Raw genomic sequence first — 26,636 nt, 5'->3', positions numbered from 1 at the left:
ATGTGCCCTTGGTAAACACATTTGAGCCTTGGCCTGCAGATACAGCAAACGCATGCGTGTGGATAAAAAGCTGTGGGTGAATTTTTTGCATCCAGAAGCTCGACCATTAATAACTCGATGACCACTCTGCATGACATGATGTGTACATCTTTCCCTTTCATAGATCTCTGCTGTTTAAGCTGATGGTTATTCATAGCTTATTAGTAGGCGCAGTAATACATTTTGTTATCTCATTAGTGCTCATTAGATTCCTGTCCACTTTGATTAGTTTAAACATACACTTCAGTGTATCAGTGATCAGTGCTCAAGCTGCACCAAGTTTTTGTAAAGGTCCCTGCCCTCTGCACTGCTACAAAGCTCACAAGGCTGTGGACCTGGTCTTTAGCCTCTTTTAGCCTCTGTCCTCGTCCCCATCTCTTTTAATTTTCAACAACAGTGAGAAAATAAGAGAAATGTAAGCAAGAAAGAGAAAGATGGGGAGGAAAGAAGAGAATATCTGAGTAGATAGAGGGAGGAAAGTGGAGGGAGATTAGGTAAAAATGAAAGAGAGAACAGTAGGAAGGTAAGACGAGAGAGAGAAGGGAGTGAGAGGAAGATGAAACTGCTCTTTAATCAGTGATGGGCTGTATGGAGGCGGGCCGAGGTGTCTACTGTAATCCGATACACGCGCGCGCGCCCGACGTGCACGCACGCCAAGACAGGGGACTGAGTGAGCAGTCTTACTCACTGCCACAAACCCGGCGGAGACCGAAGGGGAAGGAGCGCACTGCCGGAGCTGCCGGGGGAAGGAAAGCGAGAGACAGGCAGCGTCAACCAGAGAGAGAGACACAGAGAGAGAGAGAGAGAGAGAGAGAGAGAGAGAGAGAGAGAGAGAGAGAGAGAACAGAGAGACAGAGAGAGAGAGAGAGAGAGAGAGAGAGAGAGAGAGCGATCACAGAAAACAGGGTTTCAGCGAAGAAACGCACAGTTTGTAGGTGGAGAGCGGAGAAGGCTGCACGTGCATTTTCTCCCGATCCACTTTACGCACGCTGCCCCCCTTTGCAGGAGATCTTTTGCGCAAGAACGGGGTTGTTGACGGGACAGTAGAAGATATTTTTTAAAACATTTTCTAATCACGTGCTCGTTTAGCGAGTAAATGCGCCAAAGTGGAGCCAAGGCAGAAGATTGGGAATATTCTACTGAGCCACAGAGGAGGGATTCGCGTTACATCTCCAGGTTCTGTCCAACTTAATGGTTGTTGTCAGACGTTTCTTAAGGTTCTTTGTGGTTTCAACCAGTGATTTCTACTTTATTTGAAATTCCCGTGCGCGTTTTGCCAGCACTGTGCGCACCGACATGGATTTCGCGACTGTGAAAATTCGTGTAAATTCCAACTTGCGCTGATTTCGTTTAGATTTGGGCACATCACACTGACCTGTTTCCACGAGAGAAGGAGCGGTGTCATAGGCTGGCACGACTCATAAGAACAGCAACCGGAGGGCTGTCTGTTGGACTGGATTTTGGACACAAGTGTTTTTTTGCGCTTGAAACAAATCTAAAAGAGGAAAAGGGCACTTTGGACTGGAGCTCCGTCTCAGACAAACACCTAAACAGAGGAGGAACGCAGGTGGTTTTTCTCCACATTGGGAAGGAAAGATGTATTTCTTCATATGGCTCTGTGGATGTTTACTGGCTTTTCTTTTGCCTCAAGCGGCTAAAGCCGAGGAAGGAGGTAAGTTTGACACTTCTGCTGCCCGCTTTAATACAAGTGTCACACGCAGGTGTTACATGGAATCTTTTTAAGGGGATATTTTTCCCACACAGAGAATGTAAAGGGGTGTTCCGTAGTAAAAAGTTTGGGCTTTCTTGTCAAATTAAAATGCGTAATGATTGTAAGGAGCAACATTTAGAGGAAACAGCATTACGCATTCATGACTAAACAGACTTGTGCGTCCACGTCCTGTGTAAGTGATGCCTTATTAAGTATAGCCCAGTGGATCATTTAGCCCAGTTAGTTATGAGTAAGAGTCCTGCAGCAGGATGTCCTGTCTGTCTTTAACACCGCGGCTTAACGCGCCTCTCACAGTCCGCGTTACCAAAAAAGTGAATAAACAACTTGTGATCACTGAGCAAAACTATTTATTATCTCTAGCAAACATCCACATCTATTTTCCTGAAAGGCAGAGAGTTAGTGATGGTGTCGCCTGAACCATCTTATCACGGGGATTTTACGCGTGAAGTGCCGTCATGATGTTGTCCTCGTACCGCTACAGAGCCGTAATGACTGAGGGATGTTGGCGCTGTATCAATATTGATTTTGTCGTCTTGAAAACATCTGAACCCTTTGCTGTGGATTTTAATCTTCAGCTTAATCAATGTCTGTTCTCCGGAGAGCTATTCAGTCATGAAAAATCACTGAGATGTTCCCATAATATTCCTGTCGGGACTCATATCAGTGTCAGCGGTCTCTAACGTCGGTGCTCAGTGGACTTTAAATAGTGACCTTATCGCACTTCTTCTAGCTTTTAATGTGTCGCTGTGATGTAGTATTAGAACATTTCTTTATACTGAACTAACTATGGTCGTACAGACACTTGGTTAAATGCTGTTGTGTTGTGCGGAGACGTGGCTGCACTGACCGGGCTGCTGTCTCCGTGGAGCGGAGCGGAGGCCACCACCGGCTCCGGAGCTCTGTGATTCCCCGAGTACAGCGCGCGATGGGCTGTGCAGCTGCATTAACACCCGTCAGCAGTTTTTCTTTTTACGATTACGAACAGGTTCTGATGTGAGAAACGGTTTAAGTTCTGCTTTTTAGAAACTAACAAATGTTGAAACGTTGCTCTGTGATTTTTGTGCGTATCTACACCATTTTTGCGCACAGAGAGGAAAACATTTTATGTGCCATCAACGTGTCTGCTGCACAAAGAACCTTCTCAGGTCAATGTTAGTTCTTAACAATACTGAAATGGTCAGTTCTGGGGCGACAGGTGTGTGTTTATGGGGACATAAATGGGGACTGTTTGAGCTGCATGTGTGGATGCAAACTGTAAAACAAGGAACTGAGAATAAGTAGTTGTGGGGAAGTTTGTTGAATTTTAGGTTTCATTGATGTAGGGCTTTTTCAGAGAGCTGGTAAGGGCTTTTCCAGACCTCATGACTTGGATTGAGTGGCCCCTGTGCCAAATGTTGTTTTGGAGAAACACGGTGAAAACAACTGAGGCATTCTTTACAGCCTCGTTCACTTTGGCTGAGACAAGACACAGAGCGAGATTGGAAAGAACTGCTATGTGTGAAATCAGCTGAAATCTGATCATTTTCACAATTTTTTATAACCAACGACCTTATATAAAACATACTGGATTTTTGAGGCTATTCTGTTGAGACAAACAGCAGATTCTCATTTGATCAACAGCTTAATACAGCCAGTGCCAAAGCAGGAAGGATTCAGTGAGGTTCTTACGGCACAGGAAACACGGCACACCTCATCTCTAGCATTCAGGGTAGAAGGATGTGATGTTTGCCTTGAGGCGTATTAGTCATTATAGTTTTTTTAGACCATGAACACTTCCTCATTTAACCTTTTCTCCTGAAATTTAGAAAGAAAAAATCCCTTTCCTTTCACCATAAAGCATGTGTGCTGTTTTTACAGGCACCAACAGTCCACCTATCTTCATAGGAAGTCTGGTTGACATTCTGTTACTTCACTGACTATAGAATAACCATGTGCTACGCTGAGACCTACTGGAACACACACATTTTCACCAGTAGGCATTACAGTATGAAGCTCCCTGAGCAGTAAACTTTTACAGATGCCTCTGCTGTGTTCTCTCCAGAGAGATGAGCAGGGAAAGCATAGTGACTTAGAAGTGTATATATAGAGAGAGACACAAGCAGTGGGGGATTGAAGTGAAGGGGGATGAAGTAAGAGAGACAGAAACAGGCAGAGTGAAACTGCAGGAAGAAGTGAATGAAACGGAAGAATGATTTTTAGCCTCGTTGTTTGATCCTGTTTCTTCATTCTGTTTGATCACAGCTGTGCCTAGAAGCGAGATAAATGGACATAATTGGCCACTCAAGACCAGCTGTCTGCCTCTATAGTGTCTCTGCCGAAATATGTTGGTGATGAAACTGGCTCACTGTGATGCAGAGAGTGAGAAGTGAGCTAGGAGTGGTGCGAATTGCCCACAGGTACGCGCCGTGGACTGGTTTATATGACTGATTTCTGTCACCAGTCTGATGTGATTTCATGAGGGGAGAAATTCTCCACTCTTTGAGAAACAAAAGACATAGGTAGGTTCACGGATTCTGCAGATGATGTGTTTTGGATGTGTGTGCTCTGATGTGGTTACCTGACCACAAAGCAGGCAGCGGCACTCCTGTTTCGTGTGTGTGTGTGTGTGTGTGTGAGTGTGTGCGCGCGCTACAAAATACAATCAAATGCATAAAACCTTTTGCTGCCGTGTGACTTCATGTGGATCTTGACTGTCACTTTCTAAAGCATCTGTTGCTTTCTAGCCTCAAGCTTTATCCCCACATCTAACAAGGCGCTGCGTTACCTCAGGGGGTCGGCTTGCAATAATCAAACGTTACATTGGTTGAGCTCTACAGTTGGCCATCGATAAAACAAACCATCCATGCCATTTGTTCACACGATGGGGTTATGCTCTGTTTTAGTTCACAACATAATGACTTGATTCACAGTCAATAACTCAGCCGATCTGTGTAATTACTTTGTGTTAGAAAAGATCAGTTATTAGAATAACAGTATATGCATCTTTCACTGTAACTTCGTGTTTCCATGGATAATTACTCAGTGTATATGAAGATTGGAAAGCCTACTTCAGAAAGGTTATGAATACACTGCCATATTAAGGCAAGTCAAATAACTGCATAAGAAATAATGAGGGAATGAATGCTCCAAATGAGATGCATAATATATTGCAGCTGACTATACATCAAAAGGGCAACTAATGACTCTGAAATCAGCTCATCCATTAATGTGTTCTCCCACTATTTCTTGTAATTTCCTGATTGTTTGATTATTTTTGTTGCCATCTGAGTCTATTTATGATGCTTTATGAAGTTTCATAGCAGAAATAGCACATAGAGACAACCAGGCAAAGACTGAGCAGAGATGAGGGAGAGAATGAGGAAGGAGTGTTTGGGAGCTCGAAAGAGAGTGAACGGAGAAAAGCAGAGTGGGAGAGAGCAGGAGAGGCGCAATAGAGAAAGGAGAGGGAAACAGCAGTGTGAAGCAGGGGTTGAGTGAAGCCACCTGCATTAAACCAACCCAGATATACACCTCTCCTCTGTCAAGCACAGGAGTCATTCAAGTTCAAACGTAGTATTAATGTAAAGTCTTAGTAGAATATGGACATTTAGTTAGTTAACATAGAAGGTTGAACCTTAAGGAGAGTCTAAAACACATCTTCAGGCCACAGAGTCCTCAGAATAGCAGCCAAACTCAAATGAAACCATTTCACGCAGCCTGTGTCCTGAAGTGGTGACGACTGAGGAAGCTAATCTCCAACACTTTGCTGGAGACTTTCTTCAAAAACTGATTTCATTTTAATTATCTTGCAGGTAGCAGGTGTTTTCCACCAGGTTTCGGGATTAAAAGGTTATCCTTATTCATCTGGTGATTCAGACGGCGGCTGCGTTTCTCTTTCCCCTCATTTATTATTTATTTATTTATTTGTTTGTTTTTTAAGGCCCATCTGAAGTAATAACACGTCTCAAAAACTAGACATAAATTAGCCGTTAAACTTTTTTTTAAAACTGTGAATCAAATGGGAGGACATTAGCCTTTCAATCATTAGGATAATAGCGGGCTAAGAACACGGGGGCTTGTCCAATGACATCAACAACCCGGTTCGCAGTGAGCGAATAAACATTAAGCCAATTAACCTTCTGCACAGTGTCTCTCGCGCGCTCTCCTGTCTGTAAAAGGGAAAGGACAATTAGTGGGTCCAGCAGGATGTTCTAATTACAGTTATCATGTCATTAGTAAACTGTTCTAGTGTCTTCATTGGCCAGTGGTAATGACTGGAGTAATTAGAGAAAATGGGGTGAATTGTGTGTGTGAGTGTGTTTTTGTGTTTGTATCTTTGTGAAGAATGTGTCCTCGGAGGCAGGGGGAATCATGGACATCCTTCAAATGAGGATATTTGCCTGTCCTCCCTTCTTTTAAAGCCTTCACACACAGACAAATGTGTGTGTGTGTGTGTGTGTGAGCTTGTACTAGCTGAGCACTCCGTATCCTCAGTAGTCCCTCTGGAGCGGTGCCGTGCAAGGCCACAGGTTGTTTTCCTTTTTCTCTCTCTCTTCACGCTGAATCATCCTGTTGTTTTCCTCTTTTCACGGCACTTCACCTCCTCCTTTAATAGTGCGCTCTGTCTCTTTCTCCACATCTCCCCGTGTCAGTGTTTTCCCTCGCTCCGATTAAGAAACCTCCTTCACCCTCTATTCGCCCCACTTCACAACGGTGGGAAATCTCTTTACTGTTTCACCCACTCATTGTTTTTTCACTTTGTGCCCATTCTCTCCAACTCTCTCTCAGTCTATGTGTTTTTTTTCTCCTCCTCGTTTTCTGTGCCCGGAAGAGAACAAAGCTTCACAGACGTGGCTTGTAAGAATGACTCAGTTCTTACAGGCTGATGTTTGGCATTAAGAATGTAATTTTATTATTTTTACTTAAAGTAATGCAGCCGAAGACGTGCCCAGATTACCACCGCCAGGATCCTTCAGTACGAGTGCCTGTGTGTATTTAACCTTTATTTACAGTATATAGACGTTGTAGCTACCTTTAGACTGACATAGCATTTGACCTTTTGGTCAGAAATGGCAAACTAGAAAAGATATGTCTGCGCACGTTGTAAGATGAAGTCAAGGAAACCAGAGATTGACAAGGGCCCTTCTGCTTTTCAGGATATATCTTATAAAGATTTGTAATTACTGTATTTTAGCAGGCACAGAGACAAATGCTGCTGCTACAAAAAGTGGCATCAGACTGTTCGAATAGTTTGGAGACTAAGCAGTAAAATGCAACACAAATCATTTATCATAGCAAACTTGTGCACATTGCGGCTGTTAGTAATGTAGCTGGTCTCTAAACCTGCCACCATTCATTTAACCTGACACCTCTTCTTGAACATCGTGTCACCCTCTCCTCTGTCTCATACTTTTCTACTTCTCTAAGCGTTTCAGTCAGTCGGTGCTACTTTCTCTGTTATTGATCTTAAACCACTCTTTGTATCTTCTCGCGTCCACTGTCACGTTCTCTCTCCACTTTCTAAAGCCTCTCCGATCAGGTAGTCTTTGCTCTTGAGCTGAGGAGCTTGTTCTCATGTCGATTCTTTTTCTGTGGCACACACTCATCCTTCGTGTTTATGACTCTTTGTCTCCTGTAGCTCCACTTTCTCATCATTCTTGCTGTTCGGATCCTTTGTAGTCCTCCACCATCCCTCTCTGTATTTGATACACACACACACACACACACACACACACACACACACACACACACACACACAGTCCTCTCTGTAGTTTTCCACTGTGGCTTAATGCAGGGCACCTGGAGAAAAGCACAATCCCACCTGTTTGTGTGTATGAGTGTGTGTGTGTGTGTGTGTGTGTGTATGAGCGTGTGTGTGTGTGTGTGTGTGTGCTTCACTTCCATTTTCTGTCCAATGAGACTTTCTGAGCTGCTGACTTTCTCTTTTTCAGATGATGAGAGACAGATGTTCTGGCGTTATTCTTTCTTTCTCTCGTCCTCCTCTGCCTTTCTCTCCATTTCTTTCTCTCTCCGCTCTGTTTCTGTCCGTTCCTGTGGTTTCCCCAGGTTTCTATGACTAAAAGCTCCTTCGTTTTGATCCAAACACAACATTTCAGCCAGTTGCTTTTGGTGTTTCTTACATTCCCAGAATCAAGCAAAAGCTTTTTTCTTACAGATGTATGAGATGTGTTCTTGATACTGTTTTTTTTTTATGATGCTGGGATTAATTCGCACTACTGAAAATGCATTGTAGATAGTTATTGCAATTAGTATTTTCCCTTTAGGCTTTGATGCAGATGTCTATTGATTGTTAAATTCAGGAACCCATCTCCAACAAGGTCACACAGTAATGAGAATATGAGACTCCCTGTGCTGTTTTGAATAGTGGGGCCCTGGTTGGTGGATAATAAGTTGATCTGCTAAATAATAGCCTCTCTCTCTACGAGCTCTGGTAGCTTAGCTGGGTGACACACACTTTCTCACTTTCATACACAAACATTTACTAAACCACTAATGCTTTCATTATGGGCTATGGCCAATGGAAAATGAGTGCAGACTAGGGTCCAACACGTTAGTAAAGTTCTCACAGACTAGCAAATCGATTGCGACAGGCTGAAAAATGTCTCTTTAGAGTCAAATCAGACTCCTTACTCAGAGGGAAAATGAATCTGTAAGAGAGCTTAGAAACAAGGTCAGAGAATTAGCATTTGGGGCCAACGAACAAGGATCTAGTTTTGCAAAGCGGCTCCGTGTCTTTCCCGTCGGGTTTGTGTGATTGTTTGTGTGTGCCTCGCTGTGTGTGCAGCTGTGCATGCATTTTCTGTAACGCATTTTATGGCATTTTAGTGCGGCTGCATCTCTGTGTGTCTGTGGTGAGTTGTGCGCATGTGGGGAAAAGTTGCTGAATAGGTGTTATCAGGATGCAATACTAAACGTGGCAGAGAGCCATAAATAATGCAGTGACCTGTCTCGTAGCCCTGCCTGGCTGCTTAGCATCGTTTACTGCTGCTCATCCTGTGTGTGTGGTCCAAATTCATTGATGTGTAAGCCAGAGGGGGATAAGTGGTGTTCAGCGGATTGTGTTTGTGCGTTTGTTGTGAATATGTGGTCTAAATACACCGTGTCCCTGAAGATCACACACGCTGATGTGGTTGAGAGAGAAACTTTTCTTATTTGAAGTCTGGGGTCAAGAGGAGTGACAGACAAAGAAAAGATGATATTTGATGTGATGCTTTGTTTCAGCTTATACCGTGGTTATGTACCAACTCACCACAGAAGTTTAAATCTGTTGTGTAATGTAACTAAGTATGTTTACTGCACTTACAGAGTGCTGTCTGGCGGCTCTGAGTGCTTCAGTATAATTTAGAGATACTTGTATTTCCAATCTGTTCTTCACACCTCTGCTGTGCTACATTTGAGTGTTAAATAATGGGAATTAACGACAATGTTTACAATTATTACATTACTACTTTTAAGTATTATTTTCCTTATTTGTAGTATTCAGACTTTTGCTTGAATAAAAAGTCTGAACACACTAATGTTTCCTTTTTTCTTAATACTGCAGTCATTCATTTTTTACCTTCTCTCTCTCAGTTATTTCTCTTTTTGTTGTGCTTTGACAGTCTTTCTCGGTGTTTTACCTATTTGACAATTCTTGGCATGAATTCAGGCTTTTTCCTAACTCAGCATCTCTTCTGTTTTGACACCTACACACACACACTGACACCACACATGCTGAACTTTCTTCCCAGCATAGAGGTCACTGTGCTGGAGTGTGGAATACAAATGAGCATTGCTATAGATTTACTTTTGGAGGCCCTATTTATACAGTTTTTAACATAAAGATAGCAGTTGGCTGTCTCCCCCCAAAAGACGGATGTTTCACTCCTCCTGTAAATCAGTTTATCACTGCAGGAACTTTACATTATAAAGACTGATGTGCTCCAACTCAGCATCATCCATCGTGCGGGTGTATCTATATGTGTATACGTGTGTGTGTGTGTGCATGTACCAAGTGAACAAACAATACAAATCAAATAAAAATCTAATTAACACGCAAGAGAACCTGATGTTATCCATCCAATTATTACCGGAAAATTGTGTCACCTTCTGCCCTGTTTGAGACAATCATTCAGTGACTTTGTCTGTGTGCCTGTCCAGAGATTAATCGACCCTTAAAGCAGAGCAGGCACTATACTTCTTGCACACACTGCATCTGCCTCTATATCACACAAGCCCTATTCATCAGACACTTGGAGGTGCTGTCTTTATCGGCTGCGTGCCAGAGGTGAAAAAAGATGAGCAGGAGGGGAAGAAGGTGTTCTGAAAAAATAAGAAAAATGGAAGTAAAGGAAGCTCGCATTGAAAATATGATAATGATGTGGATGAATGAGCAAATCTCCAGAAAGTTAGGCTACTGAGCTGGATTGTATGAGATTGAACAGGTGTTAGTGTTGTTGTTTCCTTCCACTCTGGATCCACGGGAACATGAAGTGAAGTCAGTTGAAAAGTGAAGCAAATATAATAAATGACCGGGACAACACATTTTTAAAACCCATTATGAGCGTCAAGCAGTGGGTTATTCATTTGTTAAACTTCTCCCATATTTTCCCATAACCTATATTTTTCCTTCTTGTGCTGCACGTCCCAGCGTTTTCATTAGCTAAGCGGTGTGCTAAAAGTGGTGTTTGGCTGATGCTGCTGTGAGATTCCAGAGTGGCTAAGCACTAATCCAGGTGGTGCTGAGATGAAATGCATCTGGCTGGGTTATGTAGGCCTTGTAACTGTACTCCTGTATTACTGTATGTCACCAGGGAGATTGGAAACAGATAGGAGGAGATGGACAGGACTAGCTGGCTCACAGCATGCTGGAGGAAGGAGTGACAGGCGGAGACAGAGAGCTGATCACTAATTGTTTGCAGACAGTGTGAGGTAGACACTAGATATAGATGCCAAGGTGCCAATCACACTGTGCGCTGAGATATGACCTTTACTTTCATCTTCCTTCGCTGGTTCTTGACTGTGTGAGTGCATCAGTCCATGAGCATCCATACAACCATGACCCGTGTTACGGTGTGTGTTTGTTCAACCTGTTTGAATTTGTTTTGAAGTTTTAAATAAAATGTTGTTGCTGCGTGCATGTGTGACTCCTCCTGTCTGTCTATTAATAGCATTAAAACATGTTGTATTCTGCTGTTTAGTTTGACTTGGCTAAATCGCCACACACAGCACAGTAGCAATAAATAAAATGTCATAGCACAAACACAGACACACACAGTCGATGCAGTTTTCTATGAAGCGTCTTTGCTCTTTCCAGACAAACTGTGAGCCCTGACTGAAACACTAATTCAGTCTGTCGGGTTGATTGTGAGCTGAAAAAAATTCTTTAAACAGGAAATTATATCAGGGATTGATTGTATTCTTTGGATAAAGGCGTTCTTTCATAAAGTAAATTTAAGTAGTGCTGAAGATACATATTTATCAAAAATGTCTGACTCAATATCTGATCTATGTTTAATATGTGTAAAAGCATTTCCACAAGAAAGTTCCTGGTACTTTTCTTTCCCAGGAATTAAAGTGCAGGAACCTTCCCACGGTTACAGTGGCAAGAAAAACTGGCTTTCTGCATTAATTTGTCATAAAATGTGATCTGATCTTCATCTAAGTCAAAAGTATTAACAAATATAATGTGTCTAAAGTAATAACACAAAAAAATCGGATCTTTTATGTCTTTATTGAGAACAACCATAAAAAGAAAGTTCTTTAGTAAGCAACAGCATCATATTTGTTAATACTCATGACTTTTTCTTGCCACTGTGTATTTACTTTTGAGGGAAGTGCGATTTACATTAGAACAAAACTGTGGAAAGATTAAGCAAATTATCTAGTTAATGGACCAGATGCACTAAAAATGACCTTTACCACGTGCAGCTCATTTTTTGGGCAATCACCTAAATAGTTCCTGGATTTCACAGTACTCAGAATCACCAGGGACTTTTTTGAGGGGAAGAACAACCTCGGGAATAAGTTTAGATTTTGGTTCCTCCTGTCGAAACACTGTTACACAAATTAAGTTCCTCAAAAGGTTCCTGGTGCCTGGAAAAAGTTCCTGTAGTGGAAACAGACCTTTAGGGTCTGACTTAGACCTAGTTCTTCAGTCTGTTGTGGCAGATTGTGGTTTTCGCTGTACCATTAAACTGGAAGGGCGTGGACTTAACAAAGATCATCATATATCCCTCCTGATGGTTTAAGTTAAGTTTTGTGCATCTTCTACAACTCATAAAGAAAGTTTGCTCAGTCTATAAAACAGGAAAGGCGGCACGGTACACAATAGATGCCACAGATGTAAGACAGTACAGCTGTGTGTGTTATGCTGCTGGGTGTCACTGATACATATGAGTTACCCATCTATGTCAGTATACATCTGCAGCAGTGAATGAGCGGCATTGTTGATGATACAATGCAGACGTATGACTGCTGACAAGTGGATCCGCTCTGTGACAGTAACTGAGGCGTCTGGAGAACTGTATGTGAGCATGTGTGTGTGTCTGTGTGTGTGTCTGTGTCAGTCTTGGGTCAGAATGGCGTCTTTGTACATCATGATGCTGCATTGACCTTTGATTACCATTACACAGAGGCAGACATACACACACACATGTCTTTGTTTCTTATATCCTGTCTCTGCAAACACAAGTCTTATCTGCTTTTTATCGTTTTTGCTCCCTGTTCCAGTGTCAAATCATGCACCATGGACAAACATGTATTGAATGAATTCGAATGAGTTCTTACAGTGTGTTGATGTTCCTCTGGTCAGTGTTGATAAGCGGACAGCGTTGACCCTTATAGTACTTTAGACTTACTACTTCATTACCTTTCCTCCTGTAGTTCCTTTCAATCTATCTGCCCTCTGACGTTGAGGTTGACGTCTGAGTTTGTTATTTTCATCACATCTGGAAAAAGTTTTATTATAAATAATATTTATAAAAATTTATGAATTAAATCTATTAAAAACACATTAGGGACAGAGTAAGGTGTTGACACTTTCACTACTTGTATTGAAAGATTTCCATATTTTACACAATGTGATTTAGTGGACCTCAGAAAATAAACATATTAAATAACACATTGTATTAACATCTGTATGTATAAGATGTATATATATAAGAGGATAATTCGTTGTCTAAAACTACCTTACTCTCTCCTCATCCAGCATCTGAGCAATGTGGTGGCTTTTTAGACGCTAGTGATGCCGGTTACATCACCACACCTGGTTACCCTCTGGAGTACCCGCCTCACCAGAACTGTCGCTGGATCATCACAGCTCCTGAGCCTTCACAACGCATCGTTCTCAACTTCAACCCTCACTTTGAGATTGAGAAACTGGACTGCAGGTAAGAATGGGATGGATGGATGGATGAGTTGGTGGATGGGCTAATCTCTTGTTTGGATGTAAAGAAGTTCAGAGGCAAAGATGTAAAACTGTAAAGTTTCTTTAGAGGTTAGACTGCAACTAAGAAAGAAGAGGAAAGCCTCATTTTTTCTTCCCGCTCTCTCTGGTTTCTGTCTCCACCAGACTGTCTCTGTGTGACAGTTGGGTGTTTTTGGTGAACTTCAGCCCACTCTCCTCCTGTTTCTCTGGCTTTAGCTATCCTGTAATAATCACTTTGGGACCTCCCTTGGTCCCTCGCCTCTAATTATCAGAGTCTAATTACAACACATTTACTGTTCCAGCGTGATTTTCACACTTCGGAAGAATTAAGACAGATTAGAGGATTTGGTGTCCATCATTGTTTTTGGCTGTTTGGCTTTTGTAGCACAGTGAGAGAGGAATAAAAGCAGGAAGCTAGGCAGCACTAAATAAAATAGAGATGAAAGCAGACAGAAAAATGTATGAGCATGCTGGGGAATGTTGGAAAAATGCTGAACAAATGTCACTAGTTATCAGTCACATACACAAAACACGTAACAAGTGGCTTTTTACTAATGTTTTGCTAAAACTTGTGTAGTCTCCTGTTGTTTGTCGTGCTGTAAATGTGGCCACGGGCACCATGAGTTTGAAGGGTTACAGATAAAAACTGGCGAGAGGGCAGACTAATAGGAAAACACACTCAAGCACACACACTTAGATTTTTTCCTCCGCTCTCCCGTTATTTCTCTGTTGTGGTGCTTTCCCTTCCAGTTATTAACATTTCAGCCATATCAATTATAGATAAGCGAATTTCTCCACTCAGAAATCATTCAGACATTTCTATGTTGAAATTGAAGCATCAATATTTCACTGACTGGCTGTTTGTTGACAGGCTGAAAGGTTGAAAAGACCTGCTGTGCGTTGCTTTACTTTCACACTGTGCTGTGGGAATGACACACTTTTCTGTGTCTGTTTTACTTAACGGTTTTTATTATCGGGTCACTTTGATGCACAAGATGCTTCTGTCTATACGATTCTCTCCCATGCTGCCCATGATCACACAGTGATGTCAGCAGCAACCCTGACACACACATCTGCCCCAGTATCTCTTGTCAAATTTAACATTTCTCTTCTTGGATGATCAGATTTATATTATATGGTCATAATAGTGTTGTCCATGTCCATTTCTCATGCTTCTAAATTACAGTTTTGAGAAACAGAAAACTGCTGTTAATCTTTGGTTTATTGAGACACAGACGCACACACTCATCGTTTTTGAACAAAGGACACATCTATGTCTCTAGACACAGACTACATTGTGAACAAGGCAATATGGTTCTGCTCTCTTTCTTCATAACATAAAGTCACGATACAGTTGCATCTGTCTCTAAGAGAAAACCTCCATGCACGCTCACACAAGGAGATGTTTTGAATCTGCAGTCCGACGGGAGTTGTTTTATTATGTCACTATGTTGAAGCATCCTAATCTATTATGGTCCTGATTGCAATTTAAGATGTAATCTATAATGCATTACATTTTGTCAAGCACTCCTCTGGCTCTGCAGTCAAAATCGATAGAGAGGTGGTCAGAGAGAGAGAAGGAGATGTTTTCATTAAGATTTATATGCTGTAGCAATTTAAGTGCAGGAAGATTAACAGGAAGACTGCTAAACAAGAAATGCTTGTGCCCTTGCTAAAATGAGAACCATGGTTAGTCATTCTTCACTTTGACTTCCCATGGTGCCATCACATGAGAGGAACCAGGATGATAGGTGTCAGTTATTACTCAGCAGTTTTTTTGTATTTTGGACTATGAAAACCAAATTAAGGACATGGCTATATACAGTAAGTATGTGAACCCTTTGGAATTTCATGGGTTTGCATTTATTTGTCATAAAATCTGATCTGATCTTTAGAGTATTTACAACTATAATCTGCCAACTGGTTGACCCCCTCCTTGGCAGCAATAGCCTCCACCAGGTGCCTCCTGTAGCTATAGATCAGACCTGCACATCATTCATCATTGTAGTCCATTCTTCTGCAGAACTGCTTTAGCTCTGTCTTTGAACGTCTCGTGTGTGACTCTCTTCAAGTCGTTCCATAACTTTTGTAATTTATAATTTCTATTGGGTTGAGATCTGGGCTCTGATTGGCCACTCCAAAAGATGGATTTTGACATTCTCACATCATTATGAAGATTTTTTTGATACACTTGGAAATTCATCTTCCCCCAAATCACTGCAAGCTGGTCACCTGATGCATCAAAGCAGGTCCAAATCATGATGTTTCCTCCACCATACTTGACAGTTGGGATGATGTTTTCATGATGATATGCTGTGACCTTTTTATGCCAGATGTAGTGCTGTGGATTCTTTCAAGATAGATCAATAAATGATGAAACATGTTAAGTTGTGAGACTTAGATGTGCATGAGAGTGTGACTTGTATTGTGTTTGGATTAATCAGCCCTACCTGCTACCTGGTGTTTCCATATGTTTTCCAAAATGTAAAACTCCTGCTGTCACCCTTCAAATAACTGGAAGATATCCATATCCAAACCTGTGTCTATACTGCAGCAAGTCTGACTCAAGTCTCTGACATTATTCCTACACATATTCCTTTGGTCTTGGTCATTTGCACAGCTCTTGACTGGTAAATATTTGTGACACAAATGAATTTGTATTAAATTCTCCATGTGGAAACTTGTAGTATAGTTACATGTTCATGAACGGTCAGAATTAGCACTACAGGAGCCGTTTCGTAAAGTGCACAGTGTGGAGCCTTTTGAGGCAGCAGTTGGTTGTCTGCTTCACAGTTTCCTCTTAGCTCACTACTGTCGCTGAAAGCAAGATCTCTATTTGGAGTGCTTGGAAAGAACGTGCGCACGCATACACACACGCACACACACTCAGCTGCTGAGGGAAATGTGCAGCGTCAGGGTCCGTTGAGGGCAGGCTCAAATCATCCTGACAGCTACCTCCTCTCCCTCACTCCCTCCTCTCCTCTTTCCTCCTCTTTCCAATAGCCCCCATCTATCATCTTTCATTTGCTCATGCGCCCTCCACTGTCCTACCTTCTTTCCCCCTCCTCCTCCTCCTCGTCTTCTTCATCTCATCTTCCTCTCCTTTCCTTCACTCCTTCAGTCTCCTGTCTCTGCTTCCATACAACTAGTCGTCATCTTTCCTTGCCTTCCCTCCTTGTCCTCTTCTCACCCTCTTTCTTCTGCAGTGTTCCATCATTATTCAGCATTTCATTTGAGAAAACACGGGCAGCAAGCCAAACACCAGACTCTCTTCTTTTTTTTCCATCGCCCTCTCTTTCCTCTTTCTCCCTCTTTAAACTGCACCTAATCTTATATCTTTCTGATTTATAGACTTTCCTTAAGACTTTTTCTATACGTCTGTCACTTTTTTCATGCTCTCATCACCTCTCCACAACCCAATCTGATGCTGTTTGTAATCTGAGGAACACAGACATACTAACAAACGCACAATCACATACAGTATAAAGATAAAATAAGCTGTAACAAGAATAGAAGTACAAACTCAGGCAGGCACGTAGACCACGTCATGGTTAGGTGGCTTACACAATAAGTATGAAGTAAAGCAGTGAGTTAAAAAGTGATTTATATGACAGAGAAGCTGCAGTCCACGATAATGGTTTCACTAATGATTTAGACCTTGTCTTTCTACTCTGGCTCAATCAATCATTCAACTTCATGCTAGGGCTGTTTTCTCTCCTCTCTCCTCTCCTCTCTCCTCTCCTCTCTCCTCTCTCCTCTCCTCTCCTCTCTCCTCTCTCCTCTCCTCTCCTCTCCTCTCCTCTCTCCTCTCCTCTCCTCTCCTCTCCTCTCCTCTCCTCTCTCCTCTTCTCTCCTCTCTCCTCTCCTCTCCTCTCCTCTCCTCTCCTCTCTCCTCTCCTCTCCTCTCCTCTCCTCTCCTCTCTCCTCTTCTCTCCTCTCATCTCAGCTGTTGTAATCTGGAGCAAGTGTTTTAATATGATCTTTTAGGAACATGCTGTATCTGGAAACTACATTACAGTGAACATTCTGGTATATGTGATCACACAAGCCCACCTGACTGCCATAGGAGTCTACTAGCTACAAAACCAAAAGGAGGTAGATAGAAAAAAAGGGAGAGTGACGTGATGTGACATTCTGCCTTAGGGCGGAAAGGAAAAAATAAAAGGTGGAGGTAGGGAAGAAGAGACTATACAATACAGATGGGAACAGCATGCAGAGTGACAGTGGAAGTTCAGTTACCAGCTGTGGGCATTTAGCAGCTGCCTGCATGTTTGAATTAACATCACAGTGGCTCTACCAGCAGGAGAGTCATGTGTCCCGACAACCATCCCGGTACAAAGCTGCAAGACAATGTTATTAGAAGGCTTCTGAGACAGTAGCCAAGTGAACAGCCTGGAACCCACATGTGTGGTAAAACAGTCTGAGATTTATTTACCTGTCTTTCATACATCTAAATAAATAAATAAATACATGTTTAGACAGTAATTATAACAGATGCCCACAGAATAATGTGAACCATGCTTGTGCCCCCTGACGCTGGTATCACAACTGCTTTGACACGTTCTTGCAGTTGTTGGACGTGATAATCAGCTGCTAATCACACCACAAATAAATCAACAGTTGTTACATTCAGGCGATGAAATAAATAAACAAATCAAAAACTTACCTGAAACTCCAAACTCGTGTCCCTCCAAGGTTTATTTCTGTCTGCAAGATTATGTAAATTGCTCTGGCTGGTCAGCAAGGAGAGCTAATAAGGATTACATTTGGGTTATGAAAGGCCTGATCCATTGCAAGGTTAGAGTTAACCCTCCAGTGATTAAGAGGCCTAAGGTAATTGAAAAAGGATGGAAATTTCAAGTTTTGTTAAGCTCCATGGTGATGATTCCACTTACACACACACACACACAGTTAAGCAATGCAGGTAATGATGATAATATCAAAGCTGTGATTTACAGACACTCCCTGAGGCCTTAAGGTGCATCTGATCAATGTCTGCTACTGTAATGACTGCAGGTGTGTGTTTGTGTGTGTGTGAGGCTCTGACCCTGATCAATGTGTGTTAAAGCCATAATGAGGAATCGATTGGTTGTCTTGGAGACTACTGCAGGACTCACACACACACACACACACACACACACACACACTGTCCATCTGTCTGCAGTAATAGGCCTATTACTTGATAACAGTGAAGTCAGTCATCCTCCTCACTCTCTATTTACTACTTGAGTGAAGGACTGACTGCGGCTGCTTTTACTCTGCACACACACATGGAAATGCAATACATTCGGAGGGTGAGGGTGTAAGTTAAGCCACAGACTAACACAGTACATTAAAGAGCACAGTGTTAGTGTTGCATAGGTGTTATACATAGTTCGGACTAACTTACTGTGAATTATCACTTTACTTTCACTTTAAAATAACAATTATAATTAAAAGAATACTAGACTAAGGCAACAGTTACGGTTTACTACATCATCTCCTGCCTTCGTAGGTGTTCAACAACCACATGTGGACATTAAGGACACACCCTCAGCTGTTATCCTGCCCCTGCTCTACTGTGTAATAGTTGCTTGTGAGCGTGTATTATTTAAAAGTCTTTTCTCTCTAGGGATGTACAAGAAGTAGGAGTGAGTAAAAGAGAACCTTAGCAGCTCCTGACCCGCAGCCTATCGTGTCTTCAGGGAGCCTTATCAGTGCTTCTAGAAGCATCTTTGAAGTCAGAGGGCTCGGCTGAATCCATCACCTCTATAAATGTTCTTATCCTGACAACTGCTTAACGTTTCTACTTTAAAGATCTCGTGCATAGAGTCAGACTTGCATTGTCCCATTCACATGACATCATAGCATGCTGTTACTGTTCCACCAAAAAAAAAAGTTTATGCAGGCACACGGATGGTTTCACTTCCCCTTCAGCCACAGTAAATGTGCATGAGAACATGACAAAATGGGCAAACACTACAAAACAAAGGAGTGTGCTAGAAAAAATGAACACTGAAGAACAGTTTGGAAGACATAAATCCCAAATTAAAGAGCCTTGAACTGCAGTTAATACCGTGCACTGAACTTACATTTGGTTCTCATTGCTCTCTTGTTCTTTACATTGTGAAAACACTGTCACACATTACTGCAAGCCTGCTCCTCTGTCAGCTCTTTTTACTGTGTGTTTCCAGAGCTCACCGTCAATTGCTGTGGGCACCCCTGATGTTTGAAAGAAATGTGCAGGTGTGAAAAGACAGCTCCTGATCTAAAGAGAGGGAGCGAGAACGTGTGAATGGCAATTAAGACCTAGGCAAGAGGGGAGGAGTAGGAGAAGGGAGGGGAGGAGGGGTGGAAGTGCATCTGTACTGTTCACGTCAGGGAAGACAGGGTTTGGAGAGCTTTCCTGCTCCTGCAACACACCTAACCCCAAAAAACACAAACTTAAATCTCTTAGCTATCTTCTAATTAGCTTTACTTCCACTTTTCAGCATACATTTTAATCCTGAATGCTTGTTCTTCTTTATATTTGTAACCGTGTTGTATATTATGGAATATGAGTCCTGTTTTTTAATCATCATTTCGTTTTGTGTAACCAAGAGAAAAAGTCCTGTGCACAGCTTTTTACCAAGCAGATTTTTTGGATAAGTGTAGGAGAATCAAATTCAGGATTTTTGTAAATCCCTGTAGCAGGCATTGGCAAATCACTGATCAGCTGCAGTGGAATATGTTGGGGGAGAAGAGAGAGAGAGAGAGAGATGATGGGATTAAGCAGTTTGTTAGAAGCTGTGTTCCTCCTACACAGAGATAGACTGGAAACCTCCAACCCTTATAGATCTGATCTGAGTGCATGGCCACAGGCTCTGTGTGCGTGCATCGGCGTGTTTATGTGCAGGATCGAGTGTTTTTTCAGGTCTCTCGTGTACATGTCTGCTGACTGTGTAAGCTGTGTATGTCTTTCTACTTTCTACTAAAGGCACAGAGCCGTAAGGGAGGGAAAGAGGGAGGGAGGGCTGAAGGGACACCTGTCCGTGTCTGTCTGAGGGGAGAAGTTGGCAGAGTGGATGCAGTGTCATGTTCTCTCTCACACTACATTCACACTGTGCTGGCTGAAATTGAAATCTTTTTCTCGTCGTTCGTGGATCCACGTCTGCACCTGCAAGACACAGTCAACGCGGAGCTTCTCCTAAATGGCCCCCAAGATGGAGAAGGCTGAAAAATACCAGGTCTAGAGCTTTAGAGCCGACAAGGAAAAGTGGACTTTGGAAAACAATTATCTGAGGCTGCTCACGCATTGCTGCTGGTTGAGCAGCCAACTTTCTGCCATGGCTCATAACTCTGCACAGATGTTGCTGTGATGTTTATTTTGTCAGACATTTTTGCCATCATAAAACAGTGGTTTGATGGATGCTCTAGAGCTACCGAAGCACAGGAATTACTGCTCACCAGGTTAACAGGCAGCACTGTGAGCTGCGTTCAGATCATTATTTTCCACTCGCTCAGTTGTGCGACAGGAGCAACACAAAAATATGTAAATAGGAACAAACTAAATTGTGATTTTGAATCTACTATAATACAGAAAGGTGGTGATGGAGAGCAGGAAGCTTTATAGACACATACCTACCTATCTATCTGTCTTGTTCATTATCTGCCCGTCAGCACTGTTAATAAAGCAGAGTTTTAAATTCAGATATTCACAAATTCTAATATCCCCTTTTCCCCATCTCTGCCTTCTTTGTCTCACCCACGCACTGGCTCTTGGCCACTGGTTATTTGTCAGACAGCACATTAGAGAAAGCTACAGAGGGAAAGAGGGCAGATAGAGAAAAGGAGGAAGACAAAGAATGACAGAGAAAAAGGAGGCACTGAAAAGTGAGACACAGAGAAATAATTAGAGAAGTCCAAGAGGAGAAAGAAGACGATTGTCGAGAAATGAGTAGCCGTTAAACAAAGTTGTCATTTCAGAAAAGAGGAGGACGAGTCTGTCACGGGAACAAGGCGTTCTCTTGGGAAAATATGACAGAAACTGTGACACGTACATGTACACGTAGACACACATGCACGCAGACATCGTTGTGCATAGTTGCGAGGACACGCGTTTTCTAGCCCCTTATCCCAATGTTAATGTAACACTAATTCTAACCTTACCCCTGAGAAATGCCATTCACAAAAGTACTGTGCAAAAACATAGAAAGACACACACACACACACACACACACACTCACAGTGCTGTGACAGCTCGGGTCATAACTGCGGTGAAAGTTCCATGCGAAGCCGTCACAAAGCATGATGGGAGAGTGGGCGGTACATGAACCTTATTATGTCAGGGGCTTGCTCACCTGTCAGAATACACACACACACACACACACACACACACACACACACACACACACACACAGATTCACACAGTCAGATACACAAAAATGAAGACAGTAAGCAGAACCACACATAAAATACCTGCACTCCCATACTCATGATCACTTTTTAACAAATACAGTTGTTAAAATAACCTTTTCTATTCATCCATATATGTCACATACTACATTACTTTAGCATCCTGTTGTAGATGATAATCTTTGAAAATGTAAATGAATATTAAACTGTACCTTTTAAACTGTAGGGAAAAGACAATGTCGTGCTCTTTTGAGTGAAACGTGTTCATTTCTTTGCTTTAGAAAAATGAAAAAGCTCAGTTTTGGAATAACTAAGGGTTCAGTCGTCAGAAATGTTGGACAAAGAGGAGCAGATGGAGTCCTTTTAGAGTTTTGCGTTACTACAAGTAAGTTTTGAAATTGAGCTCTTTTGGAATTGAACCTAATGTCTTCCTCGTGACAAGCTGCTCAAGGAATCCTTTCCGGGAAGCTATTTTAGAGCCAGGCAGGTGCGTCCTTGGTAGCCAGACAAAGAGGCAACACTCCTGCTGAGGGTCTGGAGATAGTTCTTAACATTTGTGGTCAGAAAAGATGAAAGAAACAAGAATATAAATAGTCGAGGTCAGTGGCTTTATATGGGAGAAAACAATCCCTGGAACCTTTTCAGTTGGTAAAAAATAAATATGTATGATTTTATAGATACAATAGCAGAAATGAACCGTTATATGTTAACACTGTAGATTTTATTTTAGTTGACATCAAGTGTGAGAAGTTTCTGAGCAAAGAGAAAACAGGAAAATATTGAACTGCCCTTAAAAAAAAAACAGTGGAAAATGTGAGTGTCCCTGTGGATTGAAGGCCCTCAGGCTGAGTTACAAATGTTATTGAATGAGACCAGGGCAAAGATGTAAACTGGTGTCATTTGTTCCACATTAATTCTGCTTCCACCTTCAAAGACCACCGCTTTATTACATACATCCTAAACTTTAACCCTGGACTAAGAGAAAACACAAGATGTGAGGTGCCTGGTGACCTTTACCCTTTTTAAAGCATTGCATCCCCATGCTTTAGATTAGTTAAATTAGTTGGGAGAGATTTACAATCAATATTCTTTGAAATACTATTTATTCTGCTGAATATAATATGTTTCCTTTTGCCTTATCAAAAGGAGCATGTCATCTTAGATTTTCATTACCTTTTTTAATCCATAAAATGCTGTTTGTGTTCTATTTACCGTGACGCTTGTAGCAGTTCAATTCTAAAAATCCCTCAATTACAGTCGAGTTACGGCATTTTAAACGGTTTCTTTCTGTCTTCCTCGTGCAGGTGGCTCTTTTCCTCCTCCACCATCTGTAAACTGCCAATGAATTTGGCTGAATTCATTTGAATTGTAATGACACCCATGCTTCTGCTGATAGTTCTGTGTTCAGGCATCCCTGTAGACACTGATAGATGGAAACAATTAGCTTGTTGTTAACTTTTTGTATTCAAACTAATGTAATAGCTGTCAGAAGCAAACTAACATCAAAAAACAAAGGATTTAAAGTTCCCTCCTCCTCTAATGAATTTGTCCTTTCCTACCCTCTTATCTATCTGAACATACATTAAATCTCGGTTTCTCCTCTGCAGGTATGATTACGTAGAGATCCACGATGGAAACTCAGAGTCAGCCGACTTGCTGGGGAAGCACTGTAGCAACATCGCCCCCGCACCAATCATATCGTCGGGTCCCTCGCTCCACATCAAGTTCGTATCAGACTACGCCCACCAGGGGGCGGGCTTCTCGCTGCGTTATGAAATCTTCAAAACTGGTAAGCGTGTGCCGCTGTTCCTGTTTTTTGTTTTTTACTTTTAAGTAATAAGCTAATAATGGACCCCTTCAAGAAAATAAAAGGTTGCAAAGTTGTGGGAGAAAATTTTTTTTTTTTTTTTTGCACAACTTTGAAAAGAATATATTTTTGCTAAAACTACTTCAAATGTTCCTCTATTGAAAGTCTATTTCTCCAACATGAGGCCATTATCACTGTAAATGGCTCTCATATGGACAGCCATAATGTGAAGAGGACTTGAGAAGGATTGCACCTTTACAAACAGGCTATTAGTAACTGTACTACAAGCTACTGATAGAGGACTCAGCATGCTTCATTAGGCGACCAAGCCCCGTTCATCTCCCTGGAGTCATGAAAGACAGAGAGAAAACGACAAGAGACACAGCAGAAGACCCTTGAGAGTCCTTTAGACCTTCCAGGCGAGACATCTCTCCCCGTCGTGGCACTTTGTGTGTGTGTGTGTGTGTGTGTGTGTGTGCGTGCCTGACATGGCTCCCCTTCACGGTGCCATGGGTCAGCCAAAGTGAGACCAATTGAGATCAAGGGCGAGTGAGACAGAGAGGGGTGCGTGGTGTCGGCACCACAGCCATCTTGTCCCGTTCCCCCTGAAAGCATTCCGCACATGCCTGCTTAATTGAGTCCTGAGCCCTGTTATACACAGACACACACAAAGACGCACATACACAGGGCTGAGGTTACTAACACAACATGTGCCTGTGTTTCACACCTGCTGGCAATAGCGCTTTGGGATTTTGTGTGTGTGTGTGTGTCTTTTGTGCTTGACAGGGTCCACCTGGTGGACTTTAAAACAACATGAGTGTTCACACTATAGGACTTAGAGAGAGAGAGATGTTAAAAAAGTGATGAAACACAAATCACTATTACAGGAGTTTCATAAGAAGCTTTCAGATGAAGCTAATCATGTTTTATTGTTGTTATTATTTCATCATAAACATGTCCGAGTTCACGATTTCATTCACAGTATCGTTTTAGATGTTGATTAGCAACTGAATGAGCACACTTTAAGGTCACAGTCGGTGAATGTGCAGTATGCAGTATCAGGCGAGAAGTGCCAAGAAGCATGAGTTCAAGTTACAGACACTCCTTTAGTATGGGAAAAAAACATATGTTTTATATTTCATTTATTATTTATAGAAGTGTCTGTTCAAGTTACAGACACTTCTTCTAGTATGGGAGAAAACATATGTTTTATATTTCATTTATTATTTATAGATTTACACATCCCAGGTTACCATCAACTTACAGGCAGTTGAAGTTTTTTAGCAGAGCCGCTCGGTAAAATCCATAAACTACACAACAGCCTCCGCAGGTCTTCTTCTGGTTTGTCTCTCGCTGTTTAACATGTGTGCGCCTGAGTCCAGCGTTCTCTGGCAGTAATGATGGAGCTATTTGGAACATTCAAGCTGTTGCAATACTGCTAACAAGATCTTGTTATCCTGGAAGGTGTAACTCGACGTCTGGTTGCGTGGGAGACTAGATTTTGTTTGTGTGTTATACATACTGTATAGCCTCATGATCAACTGTCTAAATATGTATCTGTAAATGCTACCCATGCACATTCTGTTCTGGTCACCCTAAAAGGAAGATGAAAAGAAAACAAGTATCTCTACTTCTCTCTTGTGTATTTCCATGGCCTTCGGATGCTGGCAAATATACTCTCACTATCAGACTGAAAACGAGGAGATAAAAGAAGCGAGGACAGAGGCACTTATAGTGAAGTGGCTTCACAGCTGTACTTTTTGTGATACGTTTATTTTTCTAAACCCGTCAATTACCGGCATCATCAGAAAATTGGAATCTGTGTTTCTTTTTGAGAATTAAAAAATATAAAATATATATTTCTGGTGCTATTTAATCACTCTGTGGGAGTCTAGTGCGTATACAACATTTGATTTAACTTTATTGAATTTCTATGCATGGAAGCATTGTTTGAGCATTTTCCTTCACCAGGAAACCAACTTTTGTTTGTATGTTCGGACATTATTTATTCATTCGGAAATACATTTAAACAAATATGTTTTTTTAAACAAATTTTAAATACGTTTGTTTGTTTAAATCCCTGCAAGCTACAAACAAGGAGTTGAATGAATTATTCAGACTGTTTTCTGTCCCATGTTGCTGTTTTGGTGACTCCTTCATCCTCCTGACTGAAGAGGCCTCTTCCCCAATCTCTGCCTGTTACTGGGGAAGTAATGAGTGTGTGTGTGTGTGTGTGTGTGTGTGTGTGTGTGTGTGTGTGTGTGTGTTGGAGGACCACCCACTCTCTGGGTGTCCCACTTACTGGACCCCTTAAAGATTAACAGTCTGGAAACAAGCACATATACATAAATAAATGCATACCATGGACCTAAATCACTGAAGTATGCATAAACAGTATCTCCTCTAAATGCTACTTCCCATAATTTTTCTATAGCTTTTTAAATATTTTACAGACAAAAAGATCCTACTTAACACAAAAATACACACAGTACACTTGTTTTTGTTTACAGCCCTGTTACTGTGGATACTGTAGTAAAATCCCAGCCAATACAGATGCAGCTAGTAGAGCGTGGCAGCCAATCACACTGGACCGTCTAGGTGGTGTGCCCCGAGCTGTTATTGTGACCCAGAACTCACCAGACACACACACACGCGTCAGACATAGAGCATGTAAATGCACTGATGCACTGAGGCTGAAGGGCTACTCATAAATGTAAGGCAGCTTGCATGTCTGCACGGAAACACACATGTTTTCATCACTTCAGAGGACAGACATTAATATCCTGGAGACTCACCTTTATAACCTCTGCTCCTCTAACCCTAACCTTAACCTTAAACTCACCTGTTTACCTTTAGAGGCTTTTGATCTAAACGGGACATGCGTGTTTCTTGTGAAACTGTGAATTTGTGAGTAATTCAAGTGAACACACTCCCCAGGCGATGTAATGTGGAAGCTATTGTGACAATCCTTCCAATAACTGCTGTTGTTTACATTCTGCGCAGCGCCTTTAGGCACTTCCTCTCCGTTTCTGTCCAACTACACATCAAGTTAGTTTATTACATAGACTAACCAATCACAGCGCTCGCTCCTCCCCTCTCTGGCTTTCATTCAGGAAAGTGGATCCAGATCTTACCCGGTGATAAGTGAAAGATGGAATAGGGACGGTAACGAATAGCAGAGGTACGATTCCCTTCAAAATGCATAATGAAGCCAAGCCAGAAGTTCTATTGATTCCTTGATCTGCAGTGCAGCATAATGTCCCCTGTAGAAACACCTT

The 26,636-nt window shown here is 41.9% G+C and overlaps 1 protein-coding gene across 1 annotated transcript in view; it reads left to right on the top strand.

Annotated features, from left to right (window-relative positions):
* The first annotated feature begins 753 nt into the window (after positions 1–753).
* The window catches only part of LOC113172858 (neuropilin-2-like), a 49,800-nt gene continuing 23,917 nt past the window's right edge, over positions 754–26,636 (top strand). Inside the window, exons 1-3 of the mRNA XM_026375888.1 lie at positions 754–1,711; positions 12,960–13,140; positions 23,159–23,340. Of these exons, the coding sequence (XP_026231673.1) occupies positions 1,636–1,711; positions 12,960–13,140; positions 23,159–23,340 (439 nt within the window). The 5' untranslated portion in view covers positions 754–1,635. The remainder of the gene's footprint in view (positions 1,712–12,959; positions 13,141–23,158; positions 23,341–26,636) is intronic.

Source organism: Anabas testudineus, chromosome 21 (genome assembly GCF_900324465.2).
Source record: "Anabas testudineus chromosome 21, fAnaTes1.2, whole genome shotgun sequence".
NCBI lineage: Eukaryota > Metazoa > Chordata > Actinopteri > Anabantiformes > Anabantidae > Anabas > Anabas testudineus.
Note: the sequence above shows the minus strand (reverse complement) of the source record. Positions and strands in the feature narration are given on the sequence as shown.